At 33.1% G+C, this 23,577-nt stretch overlaps 2 protein-coding genes across 2 annotated transcripts; both read left to right on the forward strand.

Moving 5' to 3' along the window:
• The first annotated feature begins 5,598 nt into the window (after nucleotides 1–5,598).
• On the forward strand, nucleotides 5,599–9,784 carry LOC145007606 (Serinc-domain containing serine and sphingolipid biosynthesis protein). Its single transcript, XM_078966514.1, has 13 exons — nucleotides 5,599–5,885; nucleotides 7,109–7,386; nucleotides 7,460–7,533; nucleotides 7,624–7,783; nucleotides 7,867–7,891; nucleotides 7,990–8,079; nucleotides 8,179–8,350; nucleotides 8,429–8,502; nucleotides 8,711–8,774; nucleotides 8,949–9,020; nucleotides 9,094–9,227; nucleotides 9,295–9,368; nucleotides 9,486–9,784. The coding sequence occupies exons 2-13, from the start codon at nucleotides 7,164–7,166 to the stop codon at nucleotides 9,542–9,544; spliced, it is 1,221 nt and encodes a 406-aa protein (XP_078822640.1). The 5' UTR covers nucleotides 5,599–5,885; nucleotides 7,109–7,163; the 3' UTR covers nucleotides 9,545–9,784.
• An 8,683-nt stretch (nucleotides 9,785–18,467) lies between these two features.
• LOC145006894 (putative late blight resistance protein homolog R1B-12) lies at nucleotides 18,468–20,072 on the forward strand. Its single transcript, XM_078965918.1, has 2 exons — nucleotides 18,468–18,704; nucleotides 18,735–20,072. Exons 1-2 carry the CDS (start codon nucleotides 18,468–18,470, stop codon nucleotides 19,728–19,730), a joined length of 1,233 nt encoding a protein of 410 aa, XP_078822044.1. The 3' UTR covers nucleotides 19,731–20,072.
• The last annotated feature ends 3,505 nt before the right edge of the window (nucleotides 20,073–23,577 follow it).

Raw genomic sequence — 23,577 nt, forward strand, 5'->3', positions numbered from 1 at the left:
ATGTGATTTATATTTGTGTGTCTACTCAAAAAGATTGACCTTTTTATAGTAGAGTATCTATTAATTGTTTAGTAAATATATTATATAAGTTATAAAACCTTTAAAGAGACTTTTGAGTGGTATTCATTAAAATAGGAGGTTTCAAATGCATGAGGTGTTATAGGGGTTTCAAATGCATGAGGTTCAAGGAAAAATATTAGCTTTATAAGTATGTATGATGTATGATGTATGATATATATATATATATATATGTGTGTGTGTGTGTGTGTATATGTATATGCGTATATATATATATATATATATATATATATATATATATATATATATATATATATATATAAGTTCAAAAAAAACAGTAAATCGTTTGAGGGCGTAAAAACCCTATATTTATGTTATTATTCTGTAATGAATGTTATATATGTGTATTGTTGAAGTAATTTTAATATGAATATTAACCTTTTGATTACTCATATATTCATTAAAATGTTATTATTCTATTATAAATTTATGTATGTATATTTTTATAGTAAATTCTATTTTTAGTTTTAACATTTGACTATTCATTTATTCATTGTTGAATAATGACATAAAGTTGTAGATACAAAATTTATTACAGAATAATAATATAAAAATAGTGTTTTTACGTTCTCACGCTATTTACTGTTTTTATTTGAACTATATATATATATATATATATATATATATATATATATATATATATATATATATATATATATATATATATATATATATATATATATTTCAATTTCCCCTCCCTCCCTAATAGTTAAAAAATGAAATTGTTTTTATATTAAATCTAATGGGCAAAAAAATTAAATTTTTTTACCATTTTACAACCATATAAATATCTCGCTTATTTCACCTTCAAAAACACATCTTCTTCAATCTTTTCCTCTCTATTTCTAACAAAAATAAATCCCAACAACCCAACCCCAAAATCCAATGGCAAAAAAATTAAATTTTTTTACCATTTTATAACCATATAAATATCTCACTTATTTCACTTTCAAAAACACATCTTCTTCAATCTTTTCCTCTCTATTTCTAACAAAAATAAATCCCAACAACCCAACCCCAAAATCCGATAGAAGAAAAACCCATGTTTCTAGTTTAACTACCCCAACTAAAAACATCGCTCCCACTTTATCGTCCCTAACTTGATGTCCCCTTTCAGTCGCTTCCACGATTTAAATACAAAAATGTTAGACGATACTACCTCATGAAAATACTAAATGTTAGTCCCAACATGTTCAACAACTTTGTCGTTTTTCCCGATCAGTTGTCACGAAATCTACCCCAAAGTCAAACCCCACCATATCACTCTCAACCCCAACCCAAACCTTATCCTCCCACCAACAATCCCAAAGTCTCGATGACTCAAATGATGAAGTCGTAGGGCAAACTCAACCCCCTTTACCCCTTCGACGCCGCAAAGAAAAACAATCGGTGGAAGAGAAGAAAAAGGCCAAGCCTCAAACATACGCTTCGATAGAAGAGTTAGTGCTGACTCAATCTTGGGTTGACATTTCTGAGGATTCATCGTAGGGAAATGCACAAGCACATGACCATTTATGGATACACATTCTTGAAAGGTTTCGCAAGGAGTTGGGTAAAGTTGATGACTACCGTAAGCAAAACCAACTTAATTCAAAGTGGCGAGAAATCTCGAAATGTGTTTCAAAGATGAACTGGTTTTACAACAACCTAAAAGCCCAAAATAGTAGCAGTCACGTAGATGAAGAAATTCTTCAAGAGGCTATGCATTTGTTTCGTGAGGAAACGGAAAAGATGTTCAAGTGGATACACAACTTCTTCCAATGGAGAGAATTTGAAACCAAAGTCCTACTAAAAGAAGCATCAGCAAAAACAACAAAAATATGCTCAAGTGGATAAACAACTTCTTCCGATGCTCGTGCCATGCTAGATTTAAATGATGACGACAAGCTCGAGCTAGAAGAAAATATCCGAATGATAAGTAGGAACAAAACAAAAAAGGTAGGGGAAGATGGTTTCTTCCAATAAATTGAATTTTAGCAGCAAAGAAGACTAAATGTGAAAAATGATGGAGACAATTGATGGATACAATTTGAAGTTTTATTATGTACTTTTAATTTTAAGTAATAAAGTATTTATGTTTTTATTATTTTTGGGTTCGCGGGTCACGGGTTGGCGCGTCAGAATATATAGATCCAACCCAATTCATATAATATATGGGTTGCCAGGTCACATGTTGGCGGGTTGAAAACATCAACCCAACCCAACCCATATAACCCGTATAAGTATATGGGTTCGTGGGTTTGTGCGTCGGTGGGTCGAACTTAACCCGTATAACTCATTTAATAAGCAACACATTTTAAAATGAAATTAAAAAATACAAATAAAATGAAGTCATAAAGTCTTAAATATTCAATATAAAGTCATAAACAGTAGTGACGATGACGAATGATGTGCGACAGCCGAATGACGAGAAGACGAGTGTTGTCCGTACGACAATACGACAGCCGATGACTTGATACCTCAATCGACGGAGACGGGAGATACGGAGTTGTGAGTTTGGAGACTGAATACTGGATTTCTTTTTGATTAGGGGCTTCTTAGGGGCTAAGGCACTAAGTTGACTCAAAAATATTTTGCAGTTTTGGAATCGGAAAAACAATTAAACAATAATCAAATATTCAAAACTGATAAATAATTAAATATGTTTTTTATATAATCGGGTTAGCGGGTTGACCCGCGAACCCAAACGGGTAACCCAACCCAACCCATGAAATAAATGGGTTGGCAGGTTGACGGTTAGCGGGTCAAAAATCTCAACCCAAACTCATTTATTTTCGTATTGGGTCAGTTTCGGGTTACAGATTTGATCGAGGATTTACACCCCTACCTTTTACTATTTGAATAAGATATTGCATAGCTTTTTTACGATTACATATGATAGAATTTTTGAAAGGTTACTCCAAGTCTCTAACCATTTAGCAAACTCCAACCTCTTAATTTTTCTTTTAATATTTGTCCATTTTAATCCCGAGATTTAGTAACATGTCATTTTATACAGTAGCTATATTTATATGTTAAATCTTTATTATATTCTATAATTAGTCACTTAATAAAATATATAAAATTAAAATGGAAATATCTTATGAAAAAATGTATAATTTAAAAGTAACGGTTAAAATCTTCAAAATAAAATAAAACAAATATGAAATATCATAAATTCTATTATCACATAATATTCTACTATTTTTTTATTCTGTAACTGTATATATGATTTTTCAATCATTTTTTATATTTTTAAAAAGGAAAAACTATAATAAAAATTTTATATATTGGTCTTATAATCGATTTAGTTCTTATATCTTTTTTATTCAAGTAAGTTTTAAAAACCGGTAATCGTATTCAATTTAATCATTTTCTTCGGTTAACCGATCATCCAACTTTTAAAAATTACATTTTTTGCCCAATTTCCAAAATTTATTACAAATTTGGTCCAAATTTTACCTCTTTGGCCAAAATTTTAAAATTTTGTAATGAATTCATCCTAACTTTAGTTGTTTTTACAACTTTTTTCTCAAAATTTTATTTCGAATATGTAGCATCAAATTCTAGTCAACGACCAATGAAAAAAAGTATATTCATCAAAATCATGAAGAGGGATATTGTCATCTTATTACAACTTACTTTTTAAATCATTTGGTTTTTATACAGAACATCTTTAGAGAGATGTTTTACATGAATAAAAAAGTGTTCATCTGAATTCTCGACACAATATATAACTATTCAGATTATTTCATAAATGAAGGACGATGCAACATGAAGTAAAGGTCTTTCCCCATTACAGAAATATACAGTTGATATTCGACAATAGGTATATGGAACACTAGTCGATCATAATGATAAATATGTAAGAATAGGAGAAAATAATGATATTGAATGTCTAAAGAAATTCTTTTTGAGTATGATTGAAATATTTGGCATTGTGTACCTGAAAGACCTAACAATGAAGACGTTAAGTGTATACTTCATTTTCATAAAGAACACCATGGGTTTCTAGGCATGCTAGGAAATATTGACTATATGCGTTAGAACAATGAAAAATCATCTTATCATTTGACAAGGACAATTCGCTCGAGATGATCATATCGTACCAACAATTATGTTGGAAGTTATTGCTTCTCACAAGCTTTGGATTTGGCATATATTTTACGATGTTGTTGAGCCTAACAAATGATATTAACTTATTAAACCACAGTACATTGTTCGACGATTTCTTATATGGATATGCTTCCAACATCAAATGTTGTGCAATGAGATAAAAACAATATATAAATCGTACTTTTAAAACTTTTTTTTTTCCTAATATCTATATTCTAATATATTTATTTTATTTTTAATAGGGCAGTCTAAACATACTTTTGGGCTCCCGGGCGAGAGGAAACAAAAAAGGTCCTTAAAGAAACAAATATAGCCACGCAATTCTCAAAAGTCATTAATTTAAAGAAAAATACTTCTTATAACATTTTATATACAAAATTATTAATAATAGTATTAAGATAAAAAAAATCATTGGTTTGGTAGTTGTGCTGTGCATTTTCTATCCAATTGGTTATGAGTAATTCAGGAAACAGATTTTCTTTTTCATTCTAAAAAAATTGTATCAAGATCATTCTTGTGTAATATCTTTATCCATATATAAAATAGTCTAACCATTCACTATTTCTTGTGATAACGGTTACTTTTAAGTAATTCTTTAATAATTTCAATTTTCAAAAACTTCTCTCTATTAGTGTTATAGTGATAAGAATGGTTAACAAAAATTATACGCATTGAGACTCTAACTGTTAAAACTTAGAAATTGAGAAGACATGATCGACTAAATCGTCTTATAGTTGCTTCATTGCTTAATTGGTCGTTAGTTTACAATTCAATGATTTTATTTCCCCCATTTTGGTTGTACCTACCAACTTTCTTTATGATCAACGATAATTATACATATGTTATTGCTTATTTGTTCTTGCACTAATCTATCAAATTCAGACTTTTGAATTTGGCTCATTCTGGTTTCCTATAATTTATCTTACTTTTTTTCTTAAATAAACTAACAATTATATATTAAGATACATATAGCCCAACAAAAAATTAGGGCTCATAGAACGATTAGTCCTAAACGATCACCCTTATCTCTCATCATTTAGGTTGTGCTAGATTTTTAATAGAAAGTGCCATGTTTAAAAAGATGATAAATTATATAAGAAAAAAACTGTTTTGAAAAGGTTAACCAAAAGATTAGAAAGAAAAAAAATCTTTATGAGTTTAATCATTGAATTGGATGTGCCTTAAAAATAACAAAAATGATTTTTTTTTTCTTTGTTTATTATATGTACGATTTGGTTGAATTATATGTAATTTTGTTGTTGGAATTTCATTTTACCCAGTAATTCCTCTCTTCTTCTTTTTTTTAATCTACGACGTATCAAACGGCCATTCGGCGGGAAAAGAAGAGTCAAATACCAAAACTAACCCTCTCCTCCTCCTAAAGCAATCTCTCCCTGTATATAAATATATCTATATATATAGGTATATGTATATGTATGTATTAGGTATGAAAAGATTGAAAAGAAAAGAGAAAAAGAGCACATTAAAATAACTCAAAAGCAGGATTTCTTCTCTCTCTCTCTCTCCTTGTAAAAAGCTTCCGGAATTGTGTAGGTGGTGGTGGTGGTGTTCCGGTGGAGCGGTGGATTCTCTGTCTCTTTCTCTCTCTCAAACCTTGCTTACGAAGAAACCCTGAAAAACTTCATTTGACGGATTACAATATAATCTTATCGATCGCAGTTCTTACATTGATTCAGCTCGTTTCACATCAGGTGCGTTTTCATTACTTTAATCTGATTAAATCAAACCGTTGGTATATAAGTATATGCATAATAGTTAATAGTTAACCCTCTGTGTGATTTAAGCTCTGTTTTTTATGTTCATAAGATCTGGAGACTACAGATCAGTCGATTTTAAAGTTCCAATTGCTCCTTGTTGTAATGCTTTTGATTATCATCTTAGTTCGAGTCATTTTGATGAATGTGTTCGATTTTCCTCCTCTGTTTTATCACCAATTGCTTTTAATCTGATTTCTGCATTACAATGGATTCCTCGTGATCCTAGCGTCGTAATCATCGCCTTCATAGTGGGGTTACAAAATCACGTCCGTCAGCCATTTGTACAGTACAAATGCTTATTGCGTGTAAAGTATTTTTACGCCTGATAGTTTAAGGGACACGAAAAGAATGAACAAATACAATTATATCACACTTTTGTACCATAATTACACCATTTTTTTATTTATTTCGTAGTAGCTGATGTTACACATATAATTATAAAATTCATTTTATATTTTGTGTTATATCTGATTGTTGACGTTTCACAAATCACTATTATTATCAACTTTATTCATTTATGACATTAGTCATTAGTGGACATAAATGGAATATAAACGTACACGTAATTAAGTAAAAGATTCCCAAAGTTGATATCATGCATGTATATTTCTGTTCATAACGCATTTTATCTTCTATTGCTAAATTAGAAATAAAGACAAAGTTAAATACATAAATGTATAAAACATAAACAACGGTTTATGCTTATGCTTATTTTGTTGGATTTGCATCCTTAAAGTGAAGAATACATAGCATCGATTAAAATGTATAAAATGTCTAACAAGAATATATGTACTAATTTATCTTTTTTTTTTAATTAATATCACTAATATATTAATATAAATATACATTCCTTGACTCTTGAAAAGAGAGGTCACTTTGAAGTTAGGTTAGAAAAAAAATGTAGAGATCCAATCCACGTATCGATCGTTGTAATCGAGAATTGCTTAGTGGAATCGTATGCAACATTTGTATTGATTCGTAGCCATAACAAAAAGAAGGATATAAAGGTTTATGATCATTTTCCATCTATGTAAACTACAAATAGAAAAAAAAAAAACCTTCAATCTACTTTTAAATGACTTGATCATTAAATTAACATATATGTTATCCAGATAAAAATTGACGTAGGAAATATTTTGTTATACTGGTAATTACAGATGAGAAGGGATTCGGTGGAGTAATTTCATTAGGTCTATTCGCATCGTGTAATTAATGATCATATCAAGATTAGAACTTGGAATGGAGGAGACATCAACATCAAACAGTATTAGCAATCGGTATGCGAAGTTGTTAACGGGTTCTTGGTTGACCCAATTCCGCCATGGATCCAATCCGTGGATGGCAAGATACGTATACAGTCTCATGTTTCTTTTAGCAAATTTGCTCGCGTGGGCTGTTCGTGATTATGGACCTAGCGCATTGACCGAAATGAAGAGTAAGATTTATATATTACTTTTAAATTTTAATTGAAAATGTTTTGAATTTTGTTTTTATTTATTTTGTTGTAGGATTGAAAAGTTGTCAAGGTGGTAAAGATTGTTTAGGCACAGAAGGAGTTTTGAGAGTGAGCATGGGATGTTTTGTATCCTTTTATATCTCATTTATTTCTATTTTATCTTTTTATATCTCATTCCTATTTTTGGGTAAAAGCCTTAATAATATATAATATTAGATATTTTATTTAACAATGTTTCTTTCAACCGCTGGTACCTCAAAGTTACATGTACGAAAAGAATTATGGCATTCTGGTTGGTGGTCTGCTAAAATTTTCCTCATGATTGCCCTAATTGTGTTGCCATTTTTTCTTCCTACCCAAATGATTTTAATATATGGTTAGTAATAGCATTATATTTTTAATCATGCAAGAATTTCCTTATTAGCATTAATTTGACATGTTTAACTTTTTGTTTGGCAGGAGATGTAGCACATTTTGGTGCAGGGTATTAATTAACTTCTTTTAACCATCGCATCTTTTGTCATTTAATGACTTATAAAAATATGACAACTTCTAAACCATTTTGTCTATTTCTATTTGTAGGGTCTTTTTACTAATTCAACTAATAAGTATAATTAGCTTCATTACATGGCTCAATGATTGTTGTTTGTCCGAAAAATATGCCGTCAGATGGTAAAAATTTCTCTGACTTTCTTTATTAAGTCAAAAAAGAAACTCTGTATTAAGTCCATTAAGTAAAAAAAGTAACACTGGGTAACTGATCTTGTCCAGTCACATCCATTCCATGTTGCTTGCAACTGTCGCATACATCGTATCGATTCTAGGAATCATTTTGATGTACATTTGGTACACGCCACAACCGAGCTGTCTCCTCAACATTTTCTTCATCACATGGACACTCGTACTGCTACAACTTATGACAAGCGTCTCTCTTCACCCAAAAGTAATTTTAATCATTAAAATATTTCCATTCGTCACGGTGTCACGTTATATTGATTGTATATACATTTATGTTAAATAGATCAGCGCCGGATTCTTAACTCCAGGTTTTATGGGCCTTTATGTCGTATTCCTATGTTGGTCTGCCATCAGAAGGTACAATTTCACTTTTAGGTCCGGTCCGTTACACATGACACGATACGAAACAAAACTATACTTTTTTGTTAAATGGGATAATGACATGCTCATAATTTTTTTAAGTTTCTGTAAAATGTATTATGTCATGTCATGTCCTGTGTAATAAACTGTAACGTTGTTTTGCAGTCTTGTTGCTTACAACTTGACCACGTCTTTGTGCCTACAGTGAACCGCCAGATGATAAATGTCTTAGGAAATCTGAAGCCTCAAGAGACTGGCTAACCATCATAGTAAGCCCCTGAATTTTGAATTTATTTTATGGATATCGGGTCAAATGAGTGAATTAGAAAATATTGGTCTAAAATTGATTTGTATGAAAAAGTAGATTATATATATAGTATTATATAGTACACTAAATATAGATATAATGTTACTTGACTCACTTTTTATTTATTTATTAACAGAGCTTTGTTGTTGCTGTACTTGCAATTGTTATTGCGACATTTTCAACTGGAATTGATTCTAAATGCTTTCAGGTAAGTGTAATAAAATATATACCAGCTTTATTAAAAATTTAATAATATTATTTTTGTAATATAAAATATGCAGTTCAAAAAGGATGAAACACAAGATGAAGACGCAGTGCCATATGGTTTCGGTTTCTTCCACCTTGTGTTTGCCACGGGAGCAATGTATTTCGCAATGTTGTTGACAGGCTGGAATTATCACCACCCCATGAAAAAGTAAGATCTTTGAAATTTTAATTAAGTTCATTGTCTGAATTTACTAAATTGCCCTCTATAAATGCAGGTGGACTATCGATGTTGGTTGGACGAGTACTTGGGTCAGAATAGTAAATGAGTGGCTAGCTGTTTGCGTTTACTGTGAGTTTTCTAACTTCCAATATAATATACAGATTTTTTTTTTTTTTTTTTTTACTTTTTGATAAATGGCCAAAAACCAATTTTTTGTGAAATGATTTTATGTGTGTATGTTTGTAGTGTGGATGTTGGTAGCTCCAATCGTGTGGAAAAACAGACAAGTAGAACAACCCGCATGAAAATCATTTTCCACCCAATTATATATATATGGTGCAAAAATCTGGATAAAATCAAGAATGAAGGATGTATATCAGCGATTTGTAATAAGTAATGATTATGATTATGGATTGTAAATAATCATCCCACATGACAATTATTCTTTTCTCACATGCATATAAATGTTGTTGTAATATTTTGTGTATTTATGTTTATGTAATACAAATAGAAACTATCCATATTGAATTTGATGAGGAAATATTTATAAATGCTTGAGAGTTCACCTTCAATCCTATTCTATTTTACAATGTAGGGTGATACTCATTTGACTAACATGAAATAGGTAAATTAGAATCTCTAGCTAACAGATTATTCCATGTTTCCAAAAATTATTAAAAACACATTTAACGCCAAAATGAATAAAATAAAAGGTATATATATTACTAAATCGTCACATGTTGAAATTGTGCAAGTCCCAAAAACTATTCTAATTTTTCTTATACCTTTGCTAGACTTAAAGTTAATGTTCAATTATTTTAAAAAATTCCAATTTTATCAACAAATGCATCATATTTTTTCTTTATCGTATGATAAATAAAATTATAATTTAAATACATACATTAATTTATTAATAAGATTCTAAGCGATATTGAAAATTTACCGGAAATTTGAGTAAAATAACATTAAATCAGATGGTATTTTAGAAAAAAGAATTAATATTCATATGTTTAAAATAAATATCTTTTATATGAAACGCTATAATGTAATTGTAACATAGTGATTTATGAGAAATTTTAATTTTAATTATTTAAATACTTTATTATTGTTTCTCCATAATATGCAAATTGTTTATATTGATAACTTATACATACTTACTTTCTATATAGACAAATGTATTACATTACAGCTTAACTTTAAAGTCATTTGGTTTAAATTAATCCTAAGCATCATATGAGACACCAAAGTATGATCAAGTGGAGGTCTCGTGTTGAAAATTGTATGTCAGGTTGTGTTTTTCTGCTTTTGGTGTTAATATAAACGAGATGAAATTGACTTGGCCAAATAAATAATAAAAACATACATACAAATAACGACTTGGCCCAAGTGGAAGAATATTGGAAAATAAACGTTATTGTGGGGTTCATACTATTTTGTTAATAAGTTAATGTGTGGGTACAATTATGTTCTGTACCATATTATTTTTTATAATGACGTATTGGGTTCCTAAGATTAATTACTTATAGTATGATGGATATAAGGCATTAAATCTCTGTGGTTCTAAAGTTTCCTTAAGGTGTAACTTAAACACACATATAGGCGGGGTGTACGTTTGAGAAGCGATCATCGATTCTTTATTTCATATGCTCACAAATTCTCTCAACAAATACCAGTATCATGATGTGTGTAATCTATCCATCAAGATTATCACTAAATCAATATTTTTACTAAGGCCCCATTATAGGAAGTGAGAATGGTCACAATATGACTTCATCATCCTCAACTCCATTGAAAGTATAATTCTTTTTTCAAATAAGTAATCATCAATTAGTTCGAAGGTTCTTCATGTTTATTCGTAAACTAATTTTAATTATGTTTATTAAATCAACATAGTGATTTTATCACGTCCACATTTTAATATTTTTTTAATTCGTTTCAGTCATATGTAGGGCTGTAAACGAACCAAACGAACATGAACAAGGTCTTGTTCATGTTCGTTCGTTTAAGTTAGTCGAACAACAAACGAACACGAACGGATAAACGAACGAGATTTTCTTGTTCATGTTCGTTCGTTTAACAAATTACTTTGTTCATGTTCGTTCATTTATGTTCGTGAACATGCTAAACGAACATAAACGAACAAACATATACGAACAAAGATAAAAAAAACACAATTGAACATATATGAATATAAACGAACATATAATATAGCAATATAATAAAAAATAATTGAATATAGATGAATATAAATAAACTTAAATGAACGAACATAAACGAACGTAAATGAATATCATAAACGAACGTTCACGAACATAAATGAACGAACGAGACCATTGTTCATGTTTGTTCATTTAATTAAACAAACGATAATTTTTGTTCATGTTCGTTCATTTATTAAATAAACGAACATAAACGAATTTCCCGCCGAACGTTCAGTTCGTTTACAGCACTCATATGCACTCTTTCTAACATGTGAGGGATGTTAAATGGGAAAGAGACGTCAAATGTCAGGGACCAAACATGATAGTTTAGTTTAAAATAGGGACTATCCTTGCAACATTTTAGATAGTTGGACTGTAACATCCCGTTTATTTAATATATAAATAGATAAAGATTAATAAATAAATAGTAGTCCTAAAGTCCATAATATTTAGCGGGGTGTTGGTTTTGGGGAGCCAAATAATATAATTTGGATTTTCGGGGGTTAAAATGTAATTCCGAGAGTTATTTTGTAAAGATTTTCAGAAGTCAGGGGGTTTTTAGTAAAATATTGGACTTGTTATGAAATGATTTTTAGAGGTCGGGGCTAAAAGGTAAACTACGGATTCAGTTTGTAAATATTTATGAAGACAAGAGCTGCATGGTGATTATTGGGACTTAAGTTGAAAAGAATGAGAGGGGGAGGGACTAAAAATGTTAATATGGCTGAAGTTTGATCATTGGATGGAAGTATATAACCCGTCATCCATGCTCTCATAACCCTAACCCTACCTTAACCTTCAGTCGCCAACCTTATGACCCCCACCATCGGCTGCCACTTCTTCGCCTGTTGAAGCCGGAGAGTCACCAAGATGCCACCATCGCCACTCTCGTTGTCGTTCGGCTGCTAATGATGATGAAGAGTCGTCATTCCTCCACCTACAACCTCACCATCGGATGCCATCCCAACAGCCCCTGCTGTCGGTGATGTTACGTGTAGCCGCGAGTCGTCATATTTTTCTTCTTCTCCTCCATTGAAGACGAAGTCGTCGCTAACGTCAGCGGCTAGCGTTGCTATTGTTCGTGGTGGTTTCCGTTCGCCCCTCCCCCGTTCTCATGTTGCTACATCCCAGCCACGAGCGTCGCCGCCGCTCCAGCAGCCGTTCGTATCGTCGTCGTCATCGTACGCCAATAGGTAGGTGGTTGTGTTCCTGTTCCGGGCAAAGTGTGTGTGTGTGTGTGTGTTATATTGGGTGTGTGTGTGTGTGTTATTTGGGATATTATGATGTATAATGTATTGAATGGCTGGAAAACCTGAAGGAAACCCACCATCACCACCACTGTGAGGTGGTGGCTGCCACCACCAGCCGCCATGTTGGGTGGCGGTGTGCATTGTGTGATTGGATTGCTAGTTTAGATGTTTAAACATGTTTTGGTTTAGAATCATAACCACTAGGGCTGAACATGGTACGATACCAATTGATTTTTACTCAAACCGTGACCATACCAACTATAGTTGGTATAAATTTTTTGCTACAAGTACCGTACCAACTATACTTGGTACCAACTTGTTTGGCTACCAACAAGTTTGGTTGGTACAAATTGGTAATGGTATATTAGCAACTTTGATCTAATTTTCAATTGTAATACTTAAAGACGAGTCATGATATGGGACACTTTCTCGTCTAGTAATATAAATTAGTAAATTAACTATTCTAGTTATTAAGAAATTTTAATAAGTAACTTTTCAGTTTTTTTAATCTAATGTGGTAATAAGTATTGACTAAGTCTAATGTATAATATCATATTTTTAAAATCGTAAACAGTAAACACTTGACATTTAAAAATATGATTTCGATTATATATATATATATATATATATATATATATATATATATATATATATATATATATATATATATATATATATATATATATATATGAATTGGTTGGTACGGTAATACCGTGGTATTTAAAATTTAATACCATTACCGTACCAAGTTTACTGAATTGGTACGATACTACCAACCAAACATGTTGGCTACCAAATATGTTGGTAACCAACTTTCTTGGTTCGGTTGGTAACATGTTGGTTGATTCTCCGTGGTACATATTTGACAGCCCTAATAACCACCACCACCATGAAGTGGTGGCCACTGCCATTGACAACCACTACCTGAGGTGGTAGTGGGTGATGCCCGACTTAATTAACAATTAATTAACCTAAAAGCTTAACAAATGAACTAATTAGATCACGATTGGGTTGGAAACCCTAATTAGGATTTAGAAAACCCTAATTTTGGATATGTTAATTTGGAATTGTCGGGGCCCACGTGTTTGGACCACTAGATTGGAATTATGAATTAATCCTGACCATATTGTATGTTGGACCTAGTAGAGTGATGGACTTAATAGATTAAGTCCTTAATGGGTTAAGTAGGAACACTTAACCCTAACCGTCATTTTATGTGAAAACCCTAATTTTGCTTGGGCCTTGAGTTGGGACTTTCAATTGAGCTATTGACAAGCCATCCAACAACAAGTATATGGACTAGAATATTTGGATGGGCTTTAGGGTAAGGCCCATGTGAGGGGTTTACGCCCAATTTGAAAATTTAGGCCATAGATGGGCCATAACTGGGGCTTGATGATTATGAGATGTTGGACCATTGGAATGCGGGAATAAATGGTTAGGCCTTAGAGTAAGACCATGTAGAGGTTCGGGCCCAATTTGGAAAATTGGGTCATATGTTGGGCTTTGGTTCATAGTTGGACTTTTGGGCCCTTGGATTGGGCTTTGGGCTTAAATCATGCTAAGATGGGGGTAAAGTAGTCTTTTACCCTAAGCATGGACTTATGGTTATGTGTTGGAACCCAATTATTAATTGGGTGTTGTTTTGATGTTGACAGTTCGGGAATCTGTCATTCAGCAGCTAGGGTTTTGTCCATGGGACTTCAGCAGTGCGAGGTGAGTTACCTTCCTGTAGCAGTGGGTCTAAGGCACCAAGGTCGGCCCACTAGTAAGAGTATGTAGTAGATGATTGTCTGTGTGATAATAGTCCGGTGTGCCACTATTTGTTATGATAATGTGCCAATATGTTATGTTATTATGTGATAGTGGTAGGGGTAGGTTAGACCCCGTAGTCGGTTGAGATAAACCAAAGGGTAGGTCGAGCACCCAGATATGCTTGGCAGGGTAGGTCGAGCACCCAGATATATCTGACAGGGGTAGGTCGGGCACCCCGGTATGCCTAACAATATGAGTATGTTATGATATGGTATTATATGGTAGTGGTAGGGGTGAAATAGTCCTCGTAACCGGTTGAAATATACTGTAGGGTAGGTCGGGCACCAAGATATGCCAGATAAGGGGTAGGTCGGGCACCCCGGTATGTTTGACATTGGGTAGGTTGAGCACCCAGGTATGCTCAACAGGGTAGGTCGGGCACCCCAATATGCCGACAATATGTTATGTGTATGGTATGTGGTATGATATGGGGAACTCACTAAGCTTCGTGCTTACAGTTTTCAGTTTTGGTTTCAAGTACTTCTTCTTCAAAAGGAAAGGAGTCGGCATGATCACAGTGTAACGACCCAAAAATCAAGGGTAAATTTTCATTTTTAGTATAGCTAAAACACTGATACCATTTATCCCAACATTTCAATTCATCATTAAGTAAAACAGTTATCAGAGTTCATCCCAAAATCATTCGTTACGGAATTCATAGGTGTGTACACTGCGATCAATCTGGGCCCTTCCTTTTCAAAACAATGATACATGAAACCTTAAAAAAAAAATAAAAAAAAATAAAAAAAAAAACTGTAAGCACGAAGCTTAGTGAGTTTCCCAAAGCATACCACACATACAATCCACATATCACATATCCTGTTAGCTATAGAAGCTACCTGCACCACATATCTTGCTAGCTATAAAAGCTACCTATAATACATAAGTCATACATACAAAAACCTGTAAGGATGTCGTGGGCTCCCCCCCAGGGTCTTACACCATTATGTCATGGGCTACCCCACATGGTCTTTACCTAGGAATGTCATGGGCTACCCCACATGGTTTTACTTCCAATGTCATGGGTTACCCCGCATGGCCTTTACCTAGGAATGTCATGGGCTACCCCACATAGTCTTACATCCAATGCCATGGGCTCCCCCGGGGTCTTCCCTGCCAATATCATATATAATCAAATAGCATATCATGTATTACAGAAGTATCTACACATAACATGTACATAAACCTGTAAGGATTCCGTAGGCTCCCCCAGGGTCTTATACCATTATGCCATGAGCTACCCCACATGGTCTTCCATGCAAATATCACAAAGACAACTAGCATACAATATATCATATAATCACTTAGCATACCACTTAGCATAAAGCTAACTATCATACCACATATTCCTACTACAGCAAGTGTACCACATAACATAAAACGGGTCGGCCTTGGTGCCTTAAACCCATTAGTATGGTGAGAAGACTCACCTCGCACTGCTAAAGTCTCGTGGATAAGTCTAGCTACTGGACTAACAATGTAAGACCCAGTAAGTCCTGACGCACTACTCCAACTCAACTGCCTATAATCATCATGTGATTAACCTGTCATAATCCTGAAACATTATAAACGTCCTACGGGTCAACCCTGGTCAAAGTTAAGGTCAATCAATCAAGGTCAATAGTTCATGTTGACCTTAACTCGTCGAGTGCTTCCAGCAACTCGTCGAGTTTACGGGATAACTCGTCGAGTCATTAGAGTAACTCGTCGGGTTCCTTTATGTCCCAAGGCCGAAAACTATAAGTCGAAATCTCTAACTGAAACCTTGATCGTAAACCCCTAACCGAAAACCCTCACGATCCCGCAAATGGGAAAACCCTTTCCGACTCGGGTTGGCTAAGCAACTCGTCGAGTCCCTTCAGTCATTCTTGTGTTCAGTCCTTTACAGTGGAATCCAAAGGTCCAAATCACAGATCCAACCATTTATGGTATAGTTACCACGTAAAGTTGCAAACTTTACGTGTATGCAAAGCATCCAATGCTAGAAACACTACCTTCCACTCAATACAACCTCTTCAAGCTTCAAGTTCCTTCCAAAAGAGCACCAAGAATCACTCCTAAGTTCACACAGACACACTCAAAGAGAGGAAGGGCAAGAACTAGGGTTTCTCTAGACAAAAGGGGAATTAAGAGAGGCTGCAAATGAGACATAAGTCCTTTAAATAGGGTACCAATCCCTAAAATGAGACATAAGTCCTTTAAATAGGGTACCAATCCCGCGATCCTTTTAATGACTCTCCTCGTCGAGTTGGGGCTCCCAACTCGTCGAGTCCATGCACCAAAACCCTAAAAACTTGCATCCATTAAACAATTCCTGGAATAGGTGTTACACGCAGCGCATCACACTATGATTTTTCACACATGATATCTTTAGGATTATACTCCGATATTGTTTCATTATGACATGTTTGATAATTGACACACTGGTTTTGATATAGGTTGACATGATGGATGTTTTTATACTATTAGTTTTATAATAACTTGATTAAAAATGAAATTTTTGGTGTTAAATTTTTGGATGTTACATGGACCAAGGGAAATGTGAAACAAAAACATTAGGGTAAATTACATCAATCGTCCCTCGTGCACATAACAGAAAGTGTGTTTAGTCCCTATTTTCAAAAATTAACTCGGATCGTCCATCGTTTGTTTAAAACTTGCACACTTCATCCCTCGTGACATAAAAAGATCGTTTTGTCCTTATTTGTTTTTTTAAAATTTATCTAGTTATTAATCCATTAAGAAAATTAGTTATTAATTTCATGGTATTTGGCTATCGAATAATCACCTCCGACCACCACCACCACCACCACCACCGCTAAATCGGTCACCGCAGAAAACAGAATCCATGTTCTAATCCAGAAAAAATTCTAACACAAAACTCCATTCAAGACATCAAATCCATTTACGAAATCAAATCCAAAAATTACTTACATAAACTAACACATATACATTAAAAATAATAATAATAATAAATAAAAAAAATAAAATAAAAAAATCTAATTATATCTTCGTATGAATATGTAGAACAACCTCTCGTATGAAAAAAAAAAAAAAAAAACTTCTAATGCAAATTCGATTTCTTCTGATTTGAAGCCTAATAAGTTAGATATTGCTTTGATTTCTTCTAAACGGTTAGATATAGGGTGCAAGGGGAAAAACGAATGAGAATGAGGTGGGAGTTTGGTTGGAAACAACCAAGGCGATGACGAGACCTCTTGTTTGGCCGTCGGAAGTTAGTTTTAGAAATCATTGGTTATCGTGCTCACCGGATGGTCTGGTGGATCAATCAGGAGCAGTCGGTGGTGGTCGAGAGGTCTCTGGCGGCTGCGTTGGGTTACAGATCTGCACTTAGCATGCAAATCGGCGATGACTAAACCCTAGCCGCCTCTAATTATTCCGACTAAAGGGTATCGATTTTGCACTCCGATTTTCTTCTCCTCTCCCACCTTCTACCTTACCACTCAGATTTAATCTTTAAAAAGAGGGTAGATCATCCGAGGAGTTTAGATGGTAAAAGAAGGAGACAAATGGTAGTAGGTGAGAGGCAGCGGTGTCCAATGGTTTTTAGTGGATTGACGATTTCTGATGGATATGTTGTGGTAAGTGGTGGTAGGGGTGATCGGCGAGTTCTTGGTCTTCTTTTCCAATCTCATCAAGTTAGTGTGTGTGTGTGTGTTTATATGTTTTGTGCATCTTATACTCTCCGACGAGTAACACACTAAAGTGCATAGATGGGTTGACCATAAAATTTGACCATCATCAAGTTGGTGTAATTTATGGACCAAACATATAATTACTCAAAAAATTAAGAAGAATAAGTAAATAAAAGTTGACCATCATTCGGAAGAAATGCGACCACCGTTCCTACGCTCCCAACGTGATTGAAATCAACCAAGTCTCCACTTAGCTCAATCTTTTTTTCTTTCTTTTTCCAGTAGAGTTGACTTGAGAACTGAGAGATGACAACCACGGATCTGGATGTGTTCATGGAGAACTTGGAGCAGTTACTTTACGATGACAGTAATAAATTGATTAGCAGCAACGACTTAATCAAAGCAAAAAAGCCTGAAATCGAATTGCTTTATAAGACGCTCCAGGACCTGATTGGATCCGGTCTTAACAACATGAACACCGAAGAAGAACAACTACATGAGGCCGAAGATATGGAAAACTGGAAACGAAGACTTATAAATGGGGTACACGAGGCTGAAAATGCCATTGATTAGTTCATCTCCTCTGCCTACCTCAAGGAGATTGACGATGTTCAAAAATCGAAAAGATTCGACGGCTTAGTGGGAAAAAACTTCATATCCTCTGCCCTCCTCAAGATCAATCAGATCTTCACTGTTAAGGGTGATTCTAATGTCCTTGATTGCTCCCTTAACCTGTTGATTGTTGTCAATAGAAGGTCTGATGGTGGAATCAAATCATGTCGTCTGCATGATCTTTTGAGAGAGTTATGCTTGATAAAAGCTGCTGAAGAGAAGTTCTACTACAAACTAGGTATGCCAGATCGGTCTAGTAGAGAGAAGCAACAGCGTCTCTTCACAGATTATAAACTTCTATCTGAGATTTATTCACATGGTTTTATCGCACCCACAAGATCAGTTTTGTGTTTTCCTAGCGTTCGAGCATTGGATTATGTGAGTAGAAGATGGGTTCCTTCGTCTTTGCTTCTTAGGGTGTTGGATCTGCTAAATATTAGAATGTCTGATTTCAGCGACATACCAATAATAATTCATTTACGTTACTTAGCAGTTTGGTTAGGCTACTGTGAGGTCTCATTCTCGGAGGCCACTCTCTTGAGGCTTCAAACTCTCATTGTTAAAGGAAAGCATCAAGATTCATTGTATTCACCATGTAATATGGGTAATATGAAGAATCTGAGGTATTTATGGAGTGAAAGGGTCATCGCACTGGTTTCCCATGAAAGGTATCCTGTATTATTCAACATGCATACCATTTCCAGGCTCGGTTTAGGTGATGGAGATCAAACTTTGCTGCAATCTTTTCCCAATATCAAGAAGCTTGGGTGTTCTGTTTCTCACACAATCTTTAACTTTGCCTTGTTATCTCATCTTGAATCTTTGAGTGCGAAGCCGTTTTTAGATAAAATTCAAGAAACGCAACGTGCAATGGGAAACTATGACATACATGTCAAGTTCGTTGGCATTGTTCCACATGAAGAAGGCTTTTTCGAGGGAGACCCTTATTATCCATAAGTTTTAATATTATTATGGCCTGTCACCTTGTAAACTATTGCATCATGTATTCATGTGGGAAGTGTTTTTACAACAATAACAGCAATTCTCGGTAGTGGCTTCACACCTTATGGCGGTTGCTCTTGTTTGTAAGGTGGAGATTGTTTTTAAGAGGTAAAATATTTTATGTATTTTTAAGAGGTAAAATATTTTATGTATTTTTCTATGTGTGTATAATATAATATGGTCCAAAAGTCGTTTTTTCCATGTCTTAATCTTCATTAAAAAAAATTGTTTATTTTTGTAAGTCTTCATAAAAAAAGATTGGCTATGTTGGTGTTTGTGGTGTCGGAGGTGATGATGGTTGAGGTAGTGGAAGTGATGGTAGCGGAGATAGGGGAGGTGTGGGTAGTGGGGCGGAGGTGGAGGGCGACAACTATGGCGATGGAGATGACAGTCAAGAACGGAGCTATGAGAGTGTCCGGGGCCATGGCCCCCCTGATTTTTGGTGTTCTAATTAATACTTGTATTAGACCTATATACTATATATAATAATGGATTTATATGATTGTTAAAACCTATTTGGCCTTGTTAAACCTATTTGGCCCCACGTTTTATTATAATTTATACATAATTATAAAAATTATTCAAATATGTAATTAACTCTAAATTATCAGAAAATCAATTATAATTTATTATTGGGCACGATAAATGTTCTAACAGAAGCACAAAAATCTACTCAAAAACTCAACAACGATTCTAATAAAATTAGAATACTAATTTTTGGGAAATTAAAACTCTATAAAAAAAAAAAAAAAACAACAAATCTAACATTCAATTTATTATCTCAATTAATATCCATTTTTAAGAAATACATAAAGTATATTTAAAAAAGAAATTAAATTGTCTCCTATCTTTTATACCTAAAAATATTTCTTTTTATTAAAATATAATATATGTTACCATTTTATATTTACTTAACTATTTCATTAAGAGTATATTAAAAATATATCAAATAAAATTAAATTAATAATGGAATGATGATACGTATCATAATGTTAGTGGTAAGAATATTTATAGCTATAAAAAATAAGAATCAATTTAATTTCTCTATTAACCATGCAACTTTTTGATTTTTGTCCCACAACTATTTACCCATGTTGTATATTTTTCTTTTCATTTTTATTTGAAATAATTTAATAAAGATATTTAATTTCTGGTCCCTCAACAGTAGTTTATTTTTAATGTAGTGCATTATTTGTTATATTAACTTAAACATTTTTTATAAATTTGTTTTTATACAATAATTTATTGTTTTCTATAATAAAAAATAAAAAAAAAATAAAAAAATAAAAAAAACTTTTTTTACAGTTTGCAATTTGAAAGAATAACGCATCATTTTATTTATAACTTTTACAAATTTCAAAAAATAATTCATTTTTATATAAATGTCAAGTACTACACATCTATAATTAACATTATTCGTTTTTTTATAAATCTCAATTACTACTTCTATAGAACTTCTATAACATTTTACATCAATATAAATGATTAGTTTTCAACCAAACGAAGGAGGTGAAGCTTTCAACAACTCGTCAGAATTTTAGACAAACATGGTATTAGCATATATTTTATCTTCATGAATTGTTAAGTAGCATTGTAAGTTTTAACCAAAACAAGTCAACTTTAGACTTTCAAATCTTGTGACGATTTAATAGCTTGGTTGCAAAAGATGGGACGTGTGCTTGGCTATAGTATTATCCTAAGAAGGAGAAAGATAAGAGCAAGTGGGCTTTTAACTAAAGCTAATCTTGTATGCGATCGTGGAGGTATTTATAAAAGTAAAAAATATACAGTGGGAATTACAGGGCAAAAAAATCAATTATCCTTTTAAAAAAATATCCAATAGAAATATTGGGACAAAAAGGTTAATCTTGTATACAGTCGTGTGGTATTTATCTACTCCACCACTAATTCATGAACGCATTTCTATTGCAATTGGCATTGGCTATGGTAATCATTATGTCAAGGTAGAGTTATAAGGAGAGTACATGATGTCTCCTATTGTGCCATAATGGATTCATTGCAAACGTCCATGTACAACTGAATGTGTCACCTTGTATATCGAACGACTAAATACGTATAATCCTTATTATCGTTCTAGTTTTGATGGCTAAATATGTAATTAATTTAGAAATATCTCTTTATTTGATTAAAGAAATTTCTATAAAATAACATTTTTCTTTTTTTATCAAATTAATTTTATTTAATTTTCTAAATATACACAACAAACAACATGTTTGAGTAACCCATTCCATTCCTTTCAGTCAATCAAACATGATACCCGGAAATTAATGAACTATTCCAGTCCTTTGTTCATTCCATTCCTTTTTGATTTCATTCACCATACCAAACAAACCAAAAAACATAAAGAAGGGCATAATTGTCTTTATAATGTTTTAAATTACCGTATGTACCTTCTAACGGGACTTGCAGATGCTTTATCATATGATCGGGCTTGCTCAAGTAAAGCATCCACATTGAGTTGATTAGCCAAAGATGGGCATCCTCCCCCGAGTTTCATTAGAACAGAAATGACCACCTCTTGTGGGACCCGTGAAATAATGATTATAAACAAGAAAAAAAAAAAAAAGATGTATATAATTAGAGGGGTAAAAGTTGCATATCGTATAAGCTGGTGGTTTGAATTGCCAACAAAACCAGACTAAGGGCTGGATATGTTCCATGTTCATTGAACCTACATATGTTGAGATATTACTTATTAGTAACCTACATGTGATCATGCTTATGCCATCTATTTTTCCTCTTGAGTATCATTGCTTATGTTGTCACCTCTTTCAAAGTAACAGTTTTCAAATCTCCCTTCAATGATTCTATTAAAGTGTTTCGTTCATCAAGATCGGTTTCAATTCAAGAATTTCTAGTTCCAGAATCTCTTTTGCCTTCTTTGTCTCCACCAATTGCTCCTGGGCTGACTCTTTTGTTTATAAGATATCCTCAACAGTTTTCAAATCTCTCTTCAATGATTCTATTAAACTGACTCTTTTGTTTATAAGACTCACATTTTATGGCTACCTTCTCCTTCTTTTGTAACCTCAATTCTGCAATCTTCATTTCCAGTTCATGTTGAAATTTGTATGATGATATTTCAAGATCAGAGCTATTTTTAGAAGAAATCTTGAGAGTTTCTTCATACGACTGACACAACACGATACGTGTTTTCTGCATATGTGTTTTGCAAATTCGTATTTCGTCTCTATTTGTGTTGACACGGATTTCAAATTCGTGTTTCTTGTATTACACGGGTTAGACACGGATTTACCTCATAATTTTCATGTGACACACGACACATATACAACACGAATAATTTAGTGAAATATAACAAGTTAGTTTCTTAATTAAGCTTGTTTTAGCTATGTACTTTCATTTTTTAAATATATTTTTGAAATATAGCATGCTACTTTCTAAAATATATAGCATTCGTGTTTTGTGTATAAATTTGTGTAAATATATGTTTCTTTATCACAGTTAAAAATGTGTCATATTTGTGACCTGCCACATGTCACAAATTATTTGTATGTCGTGTTCGTGTTTCATATCTGAACATGTTTTACAATTTATGTCGTGTAAATTCATATCTGACACAAATATACGACATGAGTACACCAATTGTCATGTGTAATGGTTGTTAATACAAGACTAAGTAATTCATATTCACTAAAATAAATCATTAAAGTCTAACTATATGATTAAATGCCATCTTTTGTTGAAACAAAATTAAGAAAGCCTTCTATGACAAGAATATTGAAAACTCTCACAATTGTTTTTAATTATTTTTCGAATTTTT

Source organism: Lactuca saligna, chromosome 7, assembly GCF_052625555.1.
Source record: "Lactuca saligna cultivar CGN05327 chromosome 7, ASM5262555v1, whole genome shotgun sequence".
NCBI lineage: Eukaryota > Viridiplantae > Streptophyta > Magnoliopsida > Asterales > Asteraceae > Lactuca > Lactuca saligna.

Excerpts from the sequence above, each read along its gene's own strand:
- LOC145007606 (XM_078966514.1), top strand. The coding sequence starts at position 7,164 with ATGATCATATCAAGATTAGAACTTGGAATGGAGGAGACATCAACATCA. Across the intron at positions 7,387-7,459 it reads CGCATTGACCGAAATGAAGA|GATTGAAAAGTTGTCAAGGT; the intron begins GTAAGATTTATA and ends ATTTTGTTGTAG. Across the intron at positions 9,228-9,294 it reads TATCACCACCCCATGAAAAA|GTGGACTATCGATGTTGGTT; the intron begins GTAAGATCTTTG and ends CTATAAATGCAG.
- LOC145006894 (XM_078965918.1), top strand. The coding sequence starts at position 18,468 with ATGACAACCACGGATCTGGATGTGTTCATGGAGAACTTGGAGCAGTTA. Across the intron at positions 18,705-18,734 it reads AACGAAGACTTATAAATGGG|TTCATCTCCTCTGCCTACCT; the intron begins GTACACGAGGCT and ends GCCATTGATTAG.